Here is a 21,855-nt window from a genome sequence, read left to right as displayed (position 1 = left end):
TATTCCAATAAAACAAGAAGAGAATTGTACTGCTGTCCTTTATAAATATATGGACGAAGAGAGTATTATCATAGTTTTTAACATGGATACGGCGTGGATGCATACCTTTTTACGTATTGTTCCACAAACAAGTGTATGTGGAAAAGCCTCCTGTGTAACACAATTCCTTTTTAATTTATCACACCATGGTTAATACAACGTTTCGTAATATTTATTCATACTATGGAGAGTGGCAAAATGCATACAGAGAAATTTCGATGAGTGTGCAATATATGTGTTGGCATATAAGAGTACTTAGGTGAAAAGGGTTTTAAAATGTGACACTAGCCGTTGCTAAGAGAGATAATTATGAGTATGTGCAAACAGTAAGAAATTAGATGTAATGAAGATTAGGATTATTGATGTTATGTTTTAAGGTTTCAAGATTACAAAAGATATTACAATGATGAGAAATATGATTTAATTGGATTGATGATACGAATGAGATTTGTAGGAAGCTAGTATAAAGGTATAGATAAGAATAAACAAGATTAAAGTGGATATACGAAGTATTGATTTGAGTAGACTACTGTTTTAGTAAATTATATGCACAAAGTAATTTTAAGCTAACACATTTGGCGCAGTCGGTAGGATATCTATACATATAGATACATATAGATACATATATATAGATATTTGAGTAGAAGAAGAACGAATAAATCAGTATGTCTTCGTTACCAAGTTTTCCGCCATTCAACAGTGAGACAGATCGTTTACAGTCATATTTAGATCGGTTTGAGCATTTGTGCATTGCCACACAAGTTCCAGAAGAACGGAAAGTATCAACCTTGTTTGCAGTGATTGGATCAGAAACCTATGAGAAAATATGCAATATTTGTTGGCCTGCGTCCCCTTCAGATAAATCTTATGACGAAATTAAAACGGCGATGAAAACCTTTTATGCTGCCAAAGTTAATCTTATCTCGGAAAGATATCAATTTCATTCAATGAAACAGAAGCCGTACCAATCCATTACCAGTTTCGTTTTGGACCTTAAGAAGCAATCGTCATATTGTGGCTACACTTGTTGTTTAGAAGAAAACTTACGAGATCAGTTTGTATTCGGAGTTGGTGATGAATCGATCAGACGTAAACTATTGAACACCAAGGATCTGACATTTCAGTTAGCTACGGAAATTGCCCTCAATATGGAATGTACGGAATAACAGTTACGTTTATATAAACCGAAGACAGAAAGTGGGATTAATATGGTGAACCCTACGAAGAAGCGTTTCTCAAAATGGAATGACAGACAAGTGACTAGTAGCAGTGTATCATCGCCAAAATCGTCATCTTCGACGCAATCGTCTCCCCAATCAGGAACTAGATGTAGTTTTTGTAGATTACGTCATAGGAAAGGAGAATGTCCTGAATGGGGACAACAATGTTTGAAATGTGGTCGCCAGAATCATTTTGCTTTAGTCTGCCAGTATAGCACATTTCAAACCCAGGAGAATACCATTGTTCACAGTCCCAAATCACAACAGGAAGAATTGGTAGAGATGGTTAGCCAGTTGAACATGGATCACAAATATTTTGTGACAGTGTAGAGGAACCCTTGTCATCACATGAAGATCCACACCTAGGTTTATCGGATGTCTTATGGTTTGATCAGAAGAGCAAAGATTTAACCAAGGGCAAGGATGAAATGAGAGACAGGAAATTAGTAATGGAAGAAGTACCCAAAGTGTATAGGTCGGATTCAAAGGAGGTAGAGTTACCTAACTACCTGGCATTGGGTATAGTGGAAGATAAGTCAACCAAATCTAGTAAACGTTTCAAAAAGGTCTGGTCAAAGTGGCTAAATGGTAGAAATAAGAAGTATGATTCTTTGGAAGAGAAGAAGAGTACGTCGGGAATATGCGGACTGCAAGAACAAGAACGATATGAACTTATTATTAAGTTGATCGAAAAAAAAAACAGTACATGCAAGCACAGATTGATTTCCTGCTGGACAGGTAATATGCTCAACCAAGAAGAGGGAACCACAGAAGATGGAAAGAAAAGGAAGTTAATTCGATTGAGTCGGAGACTTCTTATAGAGGATTAATATTTTTTGATGATTAGGTTCTGTTGTATGTTGGTAGATTAGATGTGTAATGTTAGGTTGGGTTACCAGTTATTAGATTTTGTTGAAAGATGTACAATTTCGTTTTTGTAAAGACGGGAGAATGTTGGGATATAAGAGTACGTAGGTGAAAAGGGTTTTAAAATGTGACACTAGCCGTTGCTAAGAGAGATAATTATGAGTATGTGCAAACAGTAAGAAATTAGATGTAATGAAGATTAGGATTATTGATGTTATGATATAAGGTTTCAAGATTACAAAAGATATTACAATGATGAGAAATATGATTTAATTGGATTGATGATACGAATGAGATTTGTAGGAAGCTAGTATAAAGGTATAGATAAGAATAAACAAGATTAAAGTGGATATACGAAGTATTGATTTGAGTAGACTACTGTTTTAGTAAATTATATGCACAAAGTAATTTTAACCTAACAATATGGAAGGACTATCGGGAACAAAAGACTTTTTTAACTTGAAATTGGACCTCGTCTTCTTATTATTGATTATCATATGTGTAAAGTGAGCGTAATATAGTTCATTTATTTAAAAAGGGTCCTCATCGTAGAAATCTGACTGTAATATCTATTACACAAATATTTTTCACCTGCGAAAAGGAAGTAGAGATATGAGGTTGAATTGTACTTTTCTCGTAATATTTAAAAATTCTGAGATAAATCATAAATTAAAGATATCAGATATCAGCTAACTCCTGAGAATCCAAAAATTTTTCAAGAAACTTTCAACGACGCAGCAAGGTTCGCATATGTGTGATATTTATTTATTTATTTATTTAAAACAGGATACGCCAAATAATTTTCATTTTCAAGCATATATATTTCCTTATGATATTTATCATTACGTTTATATTTCAACGAAATAAAGAAGAAGAAGTTGCTTTCATAACCCTAGTTTTAATCTGTGTTTTTTCGTTCCATCAATATATTTCCAAGAGCAATCCACAGAGATCTTCTTCCTACGGTGAGCAAAGCGAATCCTAAATTACGTAAAGCTATAGTGACAAATGCAGGTTCTTCAATCATTCGTTGTAAATATTGTTATAATGTATTGAAATAGAATGTACCTCTTATGAAGACAGAAATCAAGACTAAAACAATAAAAGAGGACGCTTCGATATTTTGTTAACAAAGGAAACTCCATCGGAAAGAACAGGAGGCATTAAAGCGGGCGGATCCACTACGTAGTTTGTATCAGTGTCAAGAGAGGTCACCTGCGTAGGTCGCTTCTAGCGCCTGTAGTAGACTCAGTTGGTTCTAGCTTCTCAAAGTGTTTCCATCTCAACATACCAAATGGTTTCGTTTCGTTTCATTAAAGTACAGGGTAAATCACCCTGAAATTGGCACAGGCCAGTTTTTTTTTTTTTGGCACTTTGTAGATTTTTTCAGATTTATTAACATCGGCGTTATCTACTTTATCCCCTGTCTTTCGTCGATGACATTTCCAAGTGGCGTATGTTTATTTTTTTTAATTTATTGTAAAAAATTCGCTTTTAAGTGAAAGGCTTTCATGATATTGAAGTTTTCTGCTCGATTTTAGGCAATAGGTTAAGGAATATGTTTTCAGTGTTTTCGCGTTATTGATTGTTCTAATGGAAATGTTGCACATATTTTATGTTGATCGCTTCGTTAAGTCCTAAAGGGTGTGCATTTATGTCATATTGTTAAAAATTGTACATTCGTCGCATGCTTACAACGGAGCCAGGAACGCAGCTAGGAGAGGACATGGGGCCCACGGACCCCCTAAAAGTTGGAGTAGTAAGGGCCTGACTATAGGAAAATTTGGACTTTGACCCCGACATTTGTGACGTCATAGGTCAAAGGTCAATGACCTTGGCCCGGGGTCAATGACCTAGGGGTACCTAGGACCACCCCCTCTAAATTTTGGCAGGGGTACATAGGACCACCCCCCTTAAATTTTGGAAATTGCCAAATTTAAAAATTTGGTATGGTAGCCTAGGACCACAGTATGTACCTCTATCAGTATTGGGTGTCTATGTCGTTCCCTTTTATGGGTAAAAAATTGCCAAAAATTTAAATTTCGGGGGTTTTTGACCTAATTTATCCCCTTGGATGAGGTGTTATTACCCTATATGGTTGTATAGGCGTATACAGGGGTCCATTACCTTTCATAAGACATGGGTATATTAATGCACCCCTTGAAAAATTTGGGAGGAGTACCTTGGCCCACCCCTTAAATTTTGGAAATTGCCCAATTTAAACATTGGGTATTATAGTATAGGACCCTAATATGTATTATGATAAATTTGGGTGGTCCACCTCGTTCCCTTCTAGGGGTACAAAATTGCCAAAACTATAAACGTAAGCAATACGTTGTACCACGTGTTTGGTTTTCGACCTAATTTATCTCCTTGGATGAGGTCCTATTACCTTATATGATTATATGGTCATGTATAGGGGTCCATTACCTATCATAAGACATAGGTACATTTGTGCACCCCCGGTAGGGGCACCTTGGCCCACCCCTTTAATTTTGGAAATTGCCCAATTTAAACATTTGGTATAATAGTATAGAACACTAATATAGATCACTATAAATTTGGGTGGTCCACCTCGTTCCCTTTTAGGGGTACAAAATTGCCAAAATTTTAGTACAACCACGTGTTTGGTATTTGGTACATTTTATCCCCCTTTGATGAGGTTCTATTACCTTATATGATTATATGGTCATGTATAGGGGTTCATTATCTATCATAAGACATAGGTACATTGGTGCACCCCGGGAGGGGTACCTTGGCCCACCCCTTAAATTTTGGAAATTGCCCAATTTAAACATTTGGTATTATAGTACAGGTCCTCAATATGTATCATGATAAATTTGGATGGTCTACATCGTTCCCTTTTAGGGGTACAAAAATTGCCAAAATATAAACGTTGTACCACGTGTTTGTTTTTTTTTGTCCATTTTATCCCCTTTGATGAGATCCTATAATTACAAGGGGTCCATATCCTATCATAAGACATTGGTATATTGTTGCACCCTTCTTAAATTTTGGCAATGGGGGTCCACTGAAATTGTCCAATTGAAGCATAGTACAGGACCTCAATATGTTTCGGTGGTCCTATTTTCAAATTTTTAAGTACAACCACGTGTTCGGTTACTGACTCAATGTATCCTATTTGATAAGGTATGGACGGTATCTCCTTTCAATTTGGTAGTACCCTTCGGGTGTAGTACGGTCACGTGATCAATGATTTGGTTTTGATGCGCGACGAGGTCCCTGGTCAATGTTCTCTAGGAAAGATTCTTGGCATTTAAAACTTTTTTTTTCAACTTTTCAAACTAAAAAAAATGAAAACAAAAATTGAAACGAAAAAATTTCGAAACAAAAATGTTCAAACAAAAAATTTTAAACAAAAAATTCGAACATTTTTTAAACTTAAATTTCAAACAAAAAGTTTTTTAGTTTGAAACAAAAAAATTTTAAACAAAAAAAAATTGGAAACGAAAAATTTCAAAACAAAAATTTCGAACAAAAAAAAATTTAAACAAAAAATTTTGCAACAAAAAAAGTTAAAAATTTTCAAACGAAAAAGAAATTTCAAACCAAATTTTGAAAACAAAAATTTCAAAACAAAAATTTTCAACAAAAAAATTTCAAACGAAAAAATTTTTAAACAAAATTTGAAACAAAAATTTTGAAACAAAAAATTTTCAACAAAATTTTTGAAACAAAAATTACAAAACAAATTTCAAACGAAAAATTTTCAAATAGAATTTAAATCAAACAGTGATCAGCTTTCACGGTTAACCGTTAAACTTTATCCGGTTTTTAACTATTCGATTAACAAATAAACGGTTTTCAACTATTCGATTAACAAATAAACGGTTTTCAACTACTCGATAAACAGATGAACGGTTTTAACCTTTTCACACCAGTGAGTGCAAGAGTTTACAATCTAAAACAAAAAGAAAATTTGTACTCGCTTTAAATACGCATCATTTTTGAAACACGGTGTTAGTGTTCATCATGGATACACAGTGGAAACATCCATTTACCTGTATTCTCGCAGGGCCTAGTGGGTGTGGAAAAACGTATTTTGTGAAGCGATTACTGTCACATCTCCCAACCATGATCAATGCAAAATTTCGTAAGATATACTGGTAATATGCAGAATGGCAAGACGTGTATGCAACAATGCCAGTTCCAGTAGAATTTCACGAAGGACTTCCACGAATGAAAGATTTTCAGCCTCAAGATGGACCACATTTGATTATTATTGATGACCATATGCGAGAAGTGAATAGTGATATTGTTGATATGTTCACAAAAGGATCACATCATCGAAATATTAGTGTGATTTTTATAACACAAAATGTATTTCATCAAAGTAAAGCAAATAGAAATATGAGTTTAAATTGTTCGTATTTGGTGTTGTTTAAAAATCCACGTGACGAGTCACAAATCAAGCATATGAGTTATCAAATCATGCCTGAGCATCCACTGTTTCTACAAGAAAGTTATGCAGACGCAACAAGAAATCCACATGGTTATTTACTGATGGATCTTAAACAAGATACACCCGATGAAATGCGATTTCGTACAAATATTTTTCCCGACGATTTGCATCATTATGTTTACGTACCAACAAAACATGTTTAAATTATTGTGCATGCGAAAAGAATGACTTAGTCTGTCACGATGTCTCCTACAGTGAAACACGCTGATCTGCTACGTGCTCTGCACAAAGCTAAACCAAGATTGCGTAAAGCTATTATTGCCAATGCAGACGCTTCATTAATTCATAGTATTTGTGAATGTTGTTATAATGTCTTAAAAGGCAATGTTCCACTGACAAGTGCGCAGAAGTCAAGATTAAAGCGTTACAAGAACACGCTCCGCTATCTCGTAGACAATACAAAATCATTGGATAAAAAGAAGAAACATTTAGCCGTACAACAAGGAGGATTCTTACCTGCATTACTTGCACCTATTGTAGGAAGTGTGTTATCCAGTATTTTGTTTAAACAATAAACATCATGGAACATAGCAAGAAGATGGTTTTAGTGCCACCAGAAATGCTTCAACGAATGCATGCATCATCATCCCGTGCGAGTGAAAATCGAGAATCTAATCTTGATCGTGAAATGCAATCCATATTGAATACATCGTATCCAAGTGATGAAGAAAAATGGAATCAGTACAATAGAATATTACAGAAATATCTTTATGTGATACGTAAACAAGAAGAACCAATACCACTTACAATTACATCAATGAAACCTGATGGTGAGGTCCCGAATGTTGACGATAGCACGAAACAAGAAATTTTAGCCGCAATACCACAAATGTATCGTAAGAAAGCCGAACTACTATTCCGTCGTTTAAAACAAGATGACGCAATTACGTGGGATCATAAAGGAACAGTGTACATCAACGACAATGAACTACATGGATCCAATATTGTAGACTTAATGTGCGATGTGACTCGACCGAGGAAACATTCTAATCCTCAAGGCTGGGAATTGTTTTGCAACTACCTTGCATCGTCAAACACACCTCAAGAATTGATTGGTAATCCACGGAGATTAAACTATATTGTCAAGCATAATAGTACAACAGCATCTGAAGGATCTGCACCACCAAAACCGGCACCTGAATTATTTTCTTCCGGAGAAGAAGAAGAAGAAGAAGATGATGATGATGTTTTAGAAGTCCGACCAAAAAGAAAACGTATCATTCCACAATGGTCAACGTACAAACCATGAACAAAAAGTTGAAATCCATTTATTACAATCCAGCACACCCTGCATCATTTTCTACTGCAAAGAAATTATGGCAAGCCACAGGAAAATCTATACCTCTAGCCAAAATAAAACTTTGGTTAAACAAACAACCTACCTACACGTTACATCGTCCTGTACGTCGTCGTTTCCGTATAGATTTTTATCTTGTCAACAATATTGATGATCAATGGGAATGTGATTTAAATTATTTACAATCACTTCAAAACTATAATGACAATTACCGCTATATTCTTACAGTGATTGATGTGTTTAGTCGGTACGGGTGGGCTGTACCACTAAAATCAAAAAGTACCGAGGATATAGTGAATGCATTTGAAATGATTTTCCAGGACAGGAAACCAATTGTACTACGTAGTGATCAAGGAACTGAATTTACCAACAAGACAGTACAAAAGTTTTTCAGGAAACACAACGTGCAACATGTTACAACAAAGGATCCAGATATTAAAGCCAGCATCGCAGAAAGATTTAATCAGACATTGAAACATCGTATGTGGAAATACTTTACCAAATATCAAACATACAATTACATCAAAGTATTGCCTTTACTTGTAAAAGCATACAATGAAAGTCGGCATTCCAGTATTAAAATGTCACCTGCAAACGTTTCTCAGGACAATTTACTGGAGGTGTGGCATAACTTATACGACAAAAAGCTACAACGTTCAAAACAAGATACGGATTTATCTGTTGGTGATACTGTTCGTATAAGTAAAACAAAACGTATCTTTGACAAGGGCTACCTCGAGAACTGGACTTGGGAAATATTCAGAGTAAAAGCCATTGTACCAAGAAACCCACCAGTGTATCGACTAGAGGATTTAAATCATCAACTTATCGATGGTGTTTTCTACAGAGAAGAATTACAACCAGTGCCGCTCCCTTCGACGTTCCTCATTGATAAAATATTACGTACAAGAACAAAAGGTCGCAGAAAGGAGTATCTCGTCCAGTGGAAAGGATATCCTTCCTCATTCAATTCGTGGATCCCTGCAACTTCATTGAAGAAGAAGAAGAAGAATGGAACCTGATCAAGATTTTTACGTTACACTTCCCAGTAATAGTTCCATGGATTATTTTCTAGAAAATACATTGACTTCATATATTACGAAATTACAACGACTTGTAGAGTTTCGCCAGAAATGGGATGTGGCAATTGTAGAGATTCATTATCCACATTCTTTGCTGAACATTAACAGTGAAAACAATAAAATATATTACAAATCATCAAGTAGTAATGATCAAGAACCGTGGAAGGTTGTAACGATCCCTGTACGCTATTATAACAATATACGGGATCTTATTCATGCAATTAATATACATCATAAAGAAACCAATTTATTTATATCTCATGACGCAACTAATAATATATGCCTCATAAGACATCCCAAAAAGGAAATCCATACTTCTGTACAAATTTCACCAAGTGTTAGTTTAATGCTTGGATTTGAACCAAAAAGTGATTTAAAAGATATGGAAAAGGGACAATATACACCGGATGTACGATTAGGCTTACCATCACAAATGTACGTCTATTGTGACATTATTGAATCTGTCATTGTTGGAGATAAATGGTACCCTTGCTACGAATTGTCAACATGGATCCTGTGAATCATACTTTTGGAAGTCATGCAGTGCAAATCTTTAATCCTGCACATTATGTTCCGGTGGAAAAAATGAATTTTGAGCAAATACAAATCGATATAAGGGATAGCACAGGTCATCCTATGCCATTCACCTTTGGAACGGTGTGTACAAAACTACATTTCCGTCGTCGTCGTCATGACTGATCCGTATTTGCAATACTACCAAAAACAAGCGTTGTCCGGTATCGGCAACGTCTATGTGGGAAGTCCCTATCAAGCAGGACATGGCATTGGAAGTTTCCTTGGTGGCTTATTTCGTTCAGTGTTACCACTTGTGAAGCAAGGAGCTAAAACTGTGGGAAAAGAATTATTAAAATCAGGTGCCAATATGATTAATGACGTTGTGATCTCGAATCAACCGCTGGAAGAATCGTTTCATCAACGGATGCAAGAGGCAAAAACAAATTTACAAGAAAAAGCTAAAAATAAGTTGAAAACTATGCTGGGAAGTGGATATCATAAACGAAAATGGGACGACTGCTCTCAGTTTGAGGTTGACCTTCCAACGATCAACAACACCATCAATCCTACAAAGAGACGTAAATTATCACATAAGAAGAAGAAGAGATCATTGGCATCGTCACCAGATATTTTTGATTAATTCAACGATGGCTTTCTTACATCATCAATCCTGTGAATGTGTAAAAAGTGAATTGGACATTTTTTCAACGTTGCCCACGCAAACCAGTGTTCTGGACAATCGTATTATTGGCTACAAACCAATTAGTTCAATAGCTGAAAATTCACCAATAGAATTTGTAGTGAGTGGTAGCAGTGATGAATACATTGATTTGCCACAAACCTTATTGTACATCCAAGCACAAATTGTGAAACCAGATGGTTCCTCCTTCATCAATACGGATAAAGCAATTGCACCTGTCAATGATTTTCTAAATGCTATGTTTAGTGAAGTACAAATCTACTTGAACAATAAACTGATTTCATTTCCGTCACATAATCATCCATATCGTTCGTACCTGGAAAAACTGCTCAATTATAGTGATGGAGCTAAAAATACACATTTACGAACAGCAATGTGGTATCAAGATACGGCTGGTCATATGAACGCAACCACAAGTGAGAACAAAGGATTTCAACAACGCTATGAACTGACAAAACAAAGTATGAAATTCGATATGATTGGACATCTTCATTGTGACATTTTTAATCAAGATAAATTTTTAATTCATGGAGTGGAATTACGTGTGAAACTTATTCCTGCAAAACCAAACTTTTGTCTCATGGCCGGTGAAAGTGGTGTCAATGCAAAAATCAATATTCTAGATGCATCGTTGCAGGTGAAAAAAGTCAGCATCAGCCCTAGTGTTAAATTGGCACACAATAAAATTTTACAATCTACACCGGCAAAGTATCCTCTGACAAGGGTTCAAATGAAATCATTTACCATCCCGAAGGATATACAATCCAAAACTATTGATAACCTGTTTATGGGAACATTGCCAAATCGTATTATTGTAGGATTTACATCGAATGAAGCATCCAGTGGAACTATTACCACCAATCCATTTGAATTTCAACATCTAAACATTAATTTCTTTACATTGTACGTGGATGGAAAAGCTGTACCTTCAAAACCGTTGCAACCCAACTTTGAAGAAAATCTCTACATTTCATCGTACCACACATTGTTCTCAGGCTCTGGCATACATTTTACCAATACTGGAAATACAATTTCAAGAGCCGACTACAAGAATGGATATACACTGTTTGTATTTGACCTAACTCCCGATTCTTCTGCTGGAGATTGTCACTATTGGAATTTACAACGACATGGCGCCATCCGATTGGAAGTTCATTTCCAAGAGAAATTAGCAGCACCTGCAAACTGTATTGTGTATGGAGAGTTTTCCTCACTCCTAGAGATCGACCACCAGCGCAACATTATCCTGGACTTTTAAATTACAAGGTACGTATACGTTATGTATCATTTCCATTCACGATGTTGAATACATTACAATTAGCTAGGGCTTTACACGGTAGTCCATTATTCAGAAATCATTTTACCGGGGTATTTGCAAGCGATGAGTTGCCCTCACGGAATTCTCTTCCTCTGGCAATGATTGTAAATACAGATCCATCCACAAAACTAGGAAGTCATTGGATTGCAATTTATATTGATCATCGCGGTGTTGGAGAATATTTTGACAGCTATGGCCTTCCTCCTTATGTACCACAACATGTTGCATTCTTAAAACTTCATTGTATGTACTATAAATATAATAATAGCCAAATGCAAAGTCTTGGTTCATCCGTATGTGGCTATTATGCTTATTTTTATTTGTGCTGTAAAGCCCAAGGAAAATCTCTGCGTGAAATTCAATACTTGTTCACAACAGTACCCACGGTTAATGATCGTAGACTGCTGCAATATACCTTCCAGGTAATTTTATCATATTTATCATTGTAAGTGTATTTGTTTAATCATCATCTATTTCTATACTAATCATCTTTTTCCTCGTTCTTTTTTACAGAATTCACAATACGAAGCTTTGCAAACGGGTGCTATGCTGCAAAACATGGAAACAAATCATCGCAATCAAGAGGCAGTCTAATGAAGAAACCCAGCTCAATATACAAACATTGTCAATAAGAAAGAAAAAGAAGAAACCAGAAAAATGAATAAAATACAATTTATACTTATTTATGTGTTTTTATTGTCCATTCCATATACAACGTTATCAGATTCTCCTAAAGAACTGTGCGATATAAGACGAGAACCCTGGACAAAGTTTCGACCTAATTCCTAAAGAACATTGACCAGGGACCTCGTCGCGCATCAAAACCAAATCATTGATCACGTGACCGTACTACACCCGAAGGGTTCTACCAAATTGAAAGGAGATACCGTCCATACCTTATCAAATAGGATACATTGAGTCAGTAACCGAACACGTGGTTGTACTTAAAAATTTGAAAATAGGACCACCGAAACATATTGAGGTCCTGTACTATGCTTCAATTGGACAATTTCAGTGGACCCCCATTGCCAAAATTTAAGAAGGGTGCAACAATATACCAATGTCTTATGATAGGATATGGACCCCTTGTAATTATAGGATCTCATCAAAGGGGATAAAATGGACCAAAAAAAAAACAAACACGTGGTACAACGTTTATATTTTGGCAATTTTTGTACCCCTAAAAGGGAACGATGTAGACCATCCAAATTTATCATGATACATATTGAGGACCTGTACTATAATACCAAATGTTTAAATTGGGCAATTTCCAAAATTTAAGGGGTGGGCCAAGGTACCCCTCCCGGGGTGCACCAATGTACCTATGTCTTATGATAGATAATGAACCCCTATACATGACCATATAATCATATAAGGTAATAGAACCTCATCAAAGGGGGATAAAATGTACCAAATACCAAACACGTGGTTGTACTAAAATTTTGGCAATTTTGTACCCCTAAAAGGGAACGAGGTGGACCACCCAAATTTATAGTGATCTATATTAGTGTTCTATACTATTATACCAAATGTTTAAATTGGGCAATTTCCAAAATTAAAGGGGTGGGCCAAGGTCCCCTACCGGGGGTGCACAAATGTACCTATGTCTTATGATAGGTAATGGACCCCTATACATGACCATATAATCATATAAGGTAATAGGACCTCATCCAAGGAGATAAATTAGGTCGAAAACCAAACACGTGGTACAACGTATTGCTTACGTTTATAGTTTTGGCAATTTTGTACCCCTAGAAGGGAACGAGGTGGACCACCCAAATTTATCATAATACATATTAGGGTCCTATACTATAATACCCAATGTTTAAATTGGGCAATTTCCAAAAGTTAAGGGGTGGGCCAAGGTACCTCTCCCAAATTTTTCAAGGGGTGCATTAATATACCCATGTCTTATGAAAGGTAATGGACCCTGGACCTATGTACCCCTGCCAAAATTTAGGGGGTGGGCCAAGGTACCCCTGCCAAAATTTAGAGGGGGTGGTCCTAGGTACCCCTAGGTCATTGACCCCGGGCCAAGGTCATTGACCTTTGACCTATGACGTCACAAAGGTCGGGGTCAAAGTCCAAATTTTCCTATAGTCAGGCCCTTACTACTGTTGGCTTAGCCCTCGAAATATTTATTTAAAGTTATTTATATGGAGCCCATTTGCTAATATGGCTTCCCAAAATCAGAACTCTAACTACGTTCCTGAACGGTATCAAAAATTAGAATTTCTAATGTACACTCATGTCCAAAATTATTGTCGCATGTCTATAAATATGTTGTTCTAGGAATAAAATTTGATAACAAATCCGCCCAGTATTTCTTACAATGTTAGTATGTGTATATGTGGCAAATTTCAAATGACATGTGGCAAATTTCATGTCAAAAGAGCAGTAAATAGGAACAGTAAAACTAAAATAAAACTGCCTTGTCCATTTAGCAACATTTTATTTTTCTCATTATAATTCTCATATTTATAATTCTTTTCCTATGAAATTTACCAGAAACATACATTTTCCGATTATACACATAGTATCAATATTTAAAACAACCTGCAAAATCATTATCAAATTATATTCTTAAAAGAAGACAATTATAGATATCCGACAATAATTTTGGACATGAGCGTACATAGACCTCTTTGCTTGGCACAAGGATATAAAGCAGTTCTAGAGATGTTAATTAGATACTATTCAAGGTAACAGTCTACTAGAGATTAATTTGATTTTAAGGTGTTCTACTTGGTCTAGTATCTAGCACACTTGCCTTCGGAGCTCGCTATCCAGGGTTCAATTCCGGTAAGAGATAGGGTACAGTAGAACAAAAAAATGTTCAGATACCACTAAAGGCAGTAGATCTCCTGCAGCCACCATGGAATAAGAGTAAAGCGTTAAAATAAAAAAAAATACTGATTTTCTTGATTTTTAATTTTAAAAAGATTATCCCAACTGATCACTAACTGCCTTGTAGAATCTTATGCCTTAGCCACTAAGCTTATTTCTGAGCACGAGCGCACCCACGGTTTACTCCGCTTACACCAGACCCTCAAAAACAATAACTCAAAAGATTCCGTACACTTCCGTAATAAAACCACACTTCCTTAGCAGATAAACTGTTGGTGTATTCTCATAATTTGATTTTACATTTCATCTGTACTATAAATCCTATTTTTTTTTAAATAATCTAATTCTATCATAGGGAAGTTTGATAAAATTTTAAATATGTATAGTTTTTCAAGTGCAGAATCGTTTCAATATTACATACAAGCACTGTCTTGTAGTACTGGACACCTCTCAATACAAAAAATTCTGGCTGCGCGTCTGTGTCCGAGTAAGTCTGGTAAGTACCAACAACTAGTCATTTTCGGGTTCTTACTAAAAGATAAATAAATAAATACATTCTGATTTTACTATGTCTAAATAGACTTCCTTTCAGGAAAAATTTATTTGTTCATGAAATAAAGAAACTCAAAAAGTTTAGTGATACAATGTGTGAAATACATGATTTTTTAAAACTTCCTCCGGGTTAGGGATGGTATCGAGACGAGACGAGAAGAGACTTTGTACAGTCTCGGTCTCGTCTCGGTTTAAAAATAGATGTATCGGTCTCGGTCTCGTCTCGAGTCAAAAATCGCCGTCTCGATCTCGGTCTCGTCACGGTCAACAAATGCTTGTCTCGATCTCGGTCTCGGTTTCGAAGGCCAAATCTCGGTCTCGTCTCGAAAGTCTCGAAATAAATAATTGAAATTAAAATTGTAAAAGTATTATTATTGTAAAGTCTGTCGTTTCTGCTTCTTATTTTTGGTCTTATTCTTGACTTAGAATTATAGTATGTTGTACTTCTTCAGAGCTAATTTGCTAGTGCTGATGCCTTCCATGCGTGTATTCCAGTTTCAATCATCACTGGGTATATCATATCTGGGATAAAATTCTAATAGTAACCCATATTTCACTTTCAGCAAAAGACTTTCTTATATGGCCTCAGTACTGCCTATACAATTAAACTCTATTAAATTAACTTCAGTACTATACAGTAGTTTATTTCCTTTGTTAGAATAAGAATTGTTCAATACATTCTAACGTATAACGCAACATATAGCAGTATGAATGTATTCAATCGTACCAAAATTGAAATTTTACAATTTCTCGTTTATTATCCAATACATTCTGTTTTGACTGTCATTTTAAAACCATAATATAACGTTCATTATCTGAACAAATAGGGTAAGTTATTACTACAATATATTTTGTTTAAAATTGATCAAATGCTTTATTACCGTTTCTCATCTACGTGTTTAATTGACACTTTATAACACGAAATTCCTGAACATTGTGGTGGGAGCTACGGCACTTATCCTTGCTATGTGTGGCCTCGGGTTGCATCACGAAACAAGTTAGATTTAAAGTCAGATGTTTCGCATAGTTCGCGTCTAAATTTAAGTACATTCTGTTTTTTATACAAGTTCCTAAAGTTGTAATGCATTACATAAGCATACGTATATCCACTGCCGTAACATAGATTAAGCTTATTCCTGAGCTCTTAGCGGTGCATGTCATCTTTATTCGAGCATTCGGGCATTCGAGCATTCGAGCGAAACCAATCGTGCATTCATTACGTTGAAATTTTATATTGATTGAAAATTACTTGCGAAACATGAACATACATATTATATAAGTATATAGGCAATTCGAGCTAGCTGTATCTATTTTTTCACTCTCGCCAAAACAAGTGATTCTTAACATTCTAGTTTTCTTTTGTATTCGTTTTCGTAGTTTTGCAGCAACATGAAGTATTAAATAGTCAAAAATATTTTTTTTCGCTGTATGACTTTCGTTAAATTTTTAGACTATGTTCTTTCTAGTGGTGTAATAATGTAAGTCTAAAGCCATCTTACTACTTTCTAACTACTTAGTATAGTTTGAAAAGCAGTATTACGGATCTTAGTTAAGGAACCGGTTTTTCGCTTCTCCTGTAAAATTACGAAATTATGACTTGGTTTAGTTTACCTCTGAGATCTCGATATAAAATCATCACCATCATCGTAATCAATCATTATCAATCCACTGCTGGATGAAGTCTTCCCAAGTTTTCTTTACAACTTTCTATCTTGGGTAATACTTTTCCAGGTTACTCCCCAGTGGTTCCTGATTTTATCACAATTTCTTGTATGCGGACATTTCCTAGGCTGTTTTTGTCACGTGATATCAAATCTAAAATTGTTTTCGTCTATCGATCATAATTTTGTATTGCAATATATGCATCACATTTTTCGGTCTATTTTAAACATTATTTCATTAGTACCAGTCATTAGTTGCCAAATAATTCATTTCTATATATTTGAGCTACAAATAGTTCATATCCTCTACTTTTGGAGCACATACACGCTACTTTTTGATCTTCGGATCTGGTAACATTGACTCAATTATTTAAATCAACACAATGTAAGAACCCCCATTTGCTGTAATGGCTAGTACGCTTGATTTTGGTTCGCATGGTCCCGAGTTCGATTCCCGGTGGCGGTAATGTTCAACGACCGAAGTTTGTCGGATTCCACTATGATTAGGAACTCCACGTCTCCTTTATCCGCCTTAGCATAATCGTGAGACGTTAAACTAAAACAAAACAAAACAAAAATCAACACAATGTGTATTACTAACTGTAAGTCTTTGAATAATTGCATATAGCTATATGGTATGGATCGAGTTTGAGGTGGTCGGTGGTCAAACTATAACAAATGAAATGCAGTTAGGGTGTAATTAAAATTTTAATAAAGCAGTGTTTTAATCTAAAAAATATACCAGGCCTAAGGCTTAGGGAGAACAACCAGTGCTAGTGAAAAGTTATCAATTGCATTTAATTTCAAATACAATTTGCTTTTACATGTATTGCTGGAACGAAAACTTTGACATTAACATTATAAGTAGCCCAAAGACTATGAAAAACATCGTGTTTTGAAAACATTCTTGCACCATAAAACAAATTACGAGTAATTTTAAAACATTTTGCACTTTAGCTACGTTATTTGCACTATATTTATAATAATATTTAGCAATTTATTTAAGTTCGCAACACTGCTTAAAATAATGTAACTTAGACTTGTTGTAATTAAAACTACTGAACACTAATGTTATAATGTTCCTGCCATTTGATTTATTAGAGATCTCCTAAATGTTGATGTTAGTGATATGTATTGTCCTTTGTTACACTGAATAATGTATGTGGTATTATGGTTTTATTTAATATCTAAATTAGAAATATATAGAGCTCTTTCGTGGCTAAGCAGTTAGCCTATGGCGTTAGATTCCCGGCGGGAGCTCATGTGGTTTAGATTCAACGTTAATCAGTAGGTTCAGTCTCATATAGCCTCGCTGCTGAAAGAGGCGTTAAACTCAATTAAAAAATGAAATGAAATTTTTGAGTTTTACGTCCCACGGTTATGCCGGTTAGGCTAAAGGAGACTGTGATGATGAGAGAAGAATGAAATGGTGGAATGAAGAATGTGGGAGGAAACGGGAGAACCCCGAAAAAATCCCGCACTAAACTAAATTAACTGAACAGAAATATGTAATATCGAACGTAGTGCAATTTGAGAAATTACAACTTTATGTTGCGTTGGCAACATTGCTTGTTTATCTAGTGGTATTGCAGAGTATCTAGAAGAATTTCCCCCTCCATATTTCACACATCATGTTAAAAAAATCAGCATTTTTTAATATATACGACTATTATATATAACTTGATGAAATACCCATTTTTCGCATGGGACCAGTATTTGGAAGTCAAGGCCTGTCGGGGTATCACTATCTCAGCAACCGCGAAAGCTATGTATTTGACACTAATATCGGTCATTTTGTATTATTTTTACATGTCTCGGTACCCCCTCTCCAGCAGGTGAACCCCAGCCCGCATGCAGTGGTAACTGATTTTGAAAGTCATCGCTAATGGAAGTGACAACATTGATCTCAGCGACCGCAAAAACTATACATTTGACACTAATATCGGCCATTTTGGATTACTTTTACATGTCTCGGTATCCCTCCTGTGAACTCCGTCCCGCAGCTGAATAGGGGTGAATTTGGAGGTTAATGCGATCGGAGTTTCACCATTGATCTCAGAAAACGCGAAAACTATTTGACACTAATATCGGTCATTTTGTATTATTTTTACGTCTCGGTACTCCCCTCCCCAGCAAGTGAACCACGGCCACCATGCACTGGTATCTGACTTTGAAAGTCATCGGTAATGGAAGTATCATCATTGATCTCAGCGACTGCGAAAACTATGTATTCGACACTAATATCGGTCATTTTGTACTACTTTTACATGTCCCGGTAACCGCCCCTCCTGATTAAAAAAAAACGCTTTTTCTTGGTCTGAGGCCTGGGACATGATACTTGTCACCCAATTTCGTAACTCTTGGACTCTCGTCTGGTCCCCAGGCCGCACACAGGCAATCAGAATGACAGGCACGCAGACACAGACAAACAAACTCTTTCATTTACTTATATGAGATATGATATACAGGCGGGGATCCAAGGGGAGTGTTAAAGGGCTTATACCTCCCCTTGACGCTCAGCTATACACTGTATAAAATGGGCTTCAATACTACTTCTTTCTTTACACTGGATAAGATGTCAAACTATGGTTTAGCCCCTCCCTCGATCATATCCTGGATCCGCTGGTATATATATATATATATATATATATATATATATATATATATATATTCATCCTCACGGCATTCTCAAGGCTCTATATTTGTATTTTACATTTAAAGTTGCAACCGGGTGTCTCTGACTGCCGTATTCGGTAGCCCGATCATCACCCCTGTTCTTCGCGCGCAGAGTCACTGGAAGAACTGAAAACGTACTCTGTACACAAACAGTTTATGGTTGTGAACTCGGAAAGCCTGGCACTTCTGCTTGTCAAGGTCAAAAAGTGGGAGAAAAAATGATGTGTAGAATGTAAAGAGGGTGCAACAGTGTCTGATGCTTGTAAGGGAACATATTCATTTGTAGTTCGTGCACATTCCGCCTGTAGCGCTACTGTGGCACAACGTATATTGTAACTCTATAACTCTTGTACACCGCTAGTAGGTCTATTGGCGTTAGTGACGACCGAAACTATGTTGTCAGCTCTGACTGCGGTAAGGCACTGCCGTGCTGCTTTTGCTTTTCTTTTTTCCCCTTTCTCATTTGTGAGACGCCAAACATGTTGTTTTTGATTGTTGCACGCGCTGAACGTGTTCCTGCGAGCGAAGTATTTAAGAAGTTGACTACATATTCTTTTTGCGATAGTTTTAAATTTGTTAACTGTTGAAAAATATACGAAAATAAAGCTGTACTTGTTAAGGTATATTAGTCGACGACGCAGCTACTGACAGTGTTGATTACAGATTCTCTCGAGGAAGAATTTAATTACAGTAGAGATGAAAAGGAGACGTCCATTTAGACAGCCCCCCCCTTATCAGACTCAATCGGAAATGGTCTTAATCGTTTTTACACAAATGTGCAGGCGAAATTTTCGTTTGTACACAATTAGAGGCGCCGTCAGAACGAAAACAAAGTGGGGGCTGTCTAAATGGTAGCTCCCACCCACCATGTCCATTTCAATCACATATGGTCGCAATCGTTTTGTACATCGTTTGTACAGAAATGTGCAAGAGAAATTTTCGTTTTACACAATAAGGGGCGCCGCCAGAATGAAAACAAAGTGGGGGCTGTCTACGTGGTAGCCCCCACCATGTCCAATTCAATCACAAATTGTCGCAATCGTTTGTACATGGTTTGAACAGAAATGTGAAGGCGAAATTATCGTTTGCACACAATTAGGGGCGCCAGCAGAACGAAAACAACATGGGAGGCTATCAAAATGGAAGCCCCCAACCATGTCCAATTCAATCACAAATTGTCGCAATCGTTTGTACTTCGTTTGTACAGAAACGTGCAGGCGAGATTTTCGTTTGTACAAAATTAATGGCGCCGCAAGAACGAAAATAATGTGGGGGCTGTCTAAGTGGTAGCCCCCACCATATCCAATTCAATCACAATTTCTCGCATTCGTTTCTACATCGTTTGTACAGAAATGTGCAGGCCAAATTTTCGTTTGTACACAATTAGGGGTGCCGCCAGAACGAAAACAAAGTGGTGGCTGTTTAAATGGTAGCACTTCACCATGTCAAATTCAAGCAAAAATTGTCGCAATCGTTTCTACATCATTTGTACAAGAATGTGCAGGCGAAATTTTTGCTTGTACATAAATGGGAGCGCCGTAAAAACTGATACAAATTGGGGGCTGTCTAAGTGATAGCCCCCCCCCCAAATGTCCAATTCAATCACAAATCGTCGCAATCGTTTCCACATCGTTTCTACAGAAATGTGAAGGCTAAATTTTTGTTTGTACATAATTAAGGGCGCCGCTAGAACGAAAAAAAGTGGGGGTTTGTCTAAGAGATAGCCTCCCCCCACCATGTCCAATTCAATCACAAATTGTCGCAATCGTTTCTACATCGTATGTACAGAAATGTGCATGCGAAGTTTTCGTTTGTACATAATTAGGGGCGCCGCCAGGGCGAAAACAAAGTGGGGGACTTTCTAAGTGATAGCCCAATCACCATGTTCAATTCAATCACAAATTGTCGCAATCGTTTGTACATCGTTTGTACAGAAATATGCAGGCGAAATTTTCGTTTGTACGTAATTAGGGGGCGACGGCAGAACGAAAACAAAGTGGGGCTGTCTAAATGGTAGCCCACCACCATGTGCAATTGAACCACAAATTGTCGCAATCGTTTGAATATAGTTATAGAGAAATGTGCAGGCGAGATTTTCGTTTGTACCAGGGATGGCGCGAGAAGTTTTGCCGCCCTGGTCGGTTCTTTCACATGCCGCCCTTTTATTGTTTTCTTTCTCAAATTTTGCCGCCCCTGTATTCTTTTCTTTTTTCAAATTTTGCCGCCCATCAGACTTGCCGCCCCGGGCGGTGGCACGGCTCGACCCCCCTCGCGCCGGCCCTGGTTTGTACACAATTAGGGGCACCGCCAGAACGAAAACAAAGTAGGGGCTGTTTAAATGGTAGCCCTCCCACCATGTTCAATTCAACCACAAACTGTCGCACTTGTTTGTACGCCTATGTACATAAATGTGCAGCTGAAATTTTCGTTTGCACATAAATGTGGCCCCGCCAAAACGATAACAAACTATTGGCTCTCTAATTGATAGCCCTCCCACCATGTCGAATTCAACCACAAACTGTCGCACTTGTTTATTACGGTTTTGTACAGAAATTTGCAGGCGAAATTTTCGTTTGTACACAATTGCGAGTGCGCCA

At 36.7% G+C, this 21,855-nt stretch overlaps 1 protein-coding gene across 1 annotated transcript; it reads left to right on the top strand.

The window, feature by feature from the left end:
- Nucleotides 1–704: 704 nt before the first annotated feature.
- On the top strand, nucleotides 705–1,205 carry LOC145682830 (uncharacterized). Its single transcript, XM_081754196.1, has one exon. It carries the CDS (start codon nucleotides 705–707, stop codon nucleotides 1,203–1,205), a length of 501 nt encoding a protein of 166 aa, XP_081610322.1.
- The last annotated feature ends 20,650 nt before the right edge of the window (nucleotides 1,206–21,855 follow it).

Source organism: Thermobia domestica, chromosome 4 (assembly GCF_964235325.1).
Source record: "Thermobia domestica chromosome 4, izTheDome1.hap1.1, whole genome shotgun sequence".
Taxonomy (NCBI): Eukaryota; Metazoa; Arthropoda; class Insecta; order Zygentoma; family Lepismatidae; genus Thermobia; species Thermobia domestica.
This window is presented reverse-complemented; position numbering and strand designations above follow the sequence as displayed.

Bases quoted from the DNA above. Each gene is read 5' to 3' on its own strand.
- LOC145682830 (XM_081754196.1), top strand. From the start codon at position 705: ATGTCTTCGTTACCAAGTTTTCCGCCATTCAACAGTGAGACAGATCGT.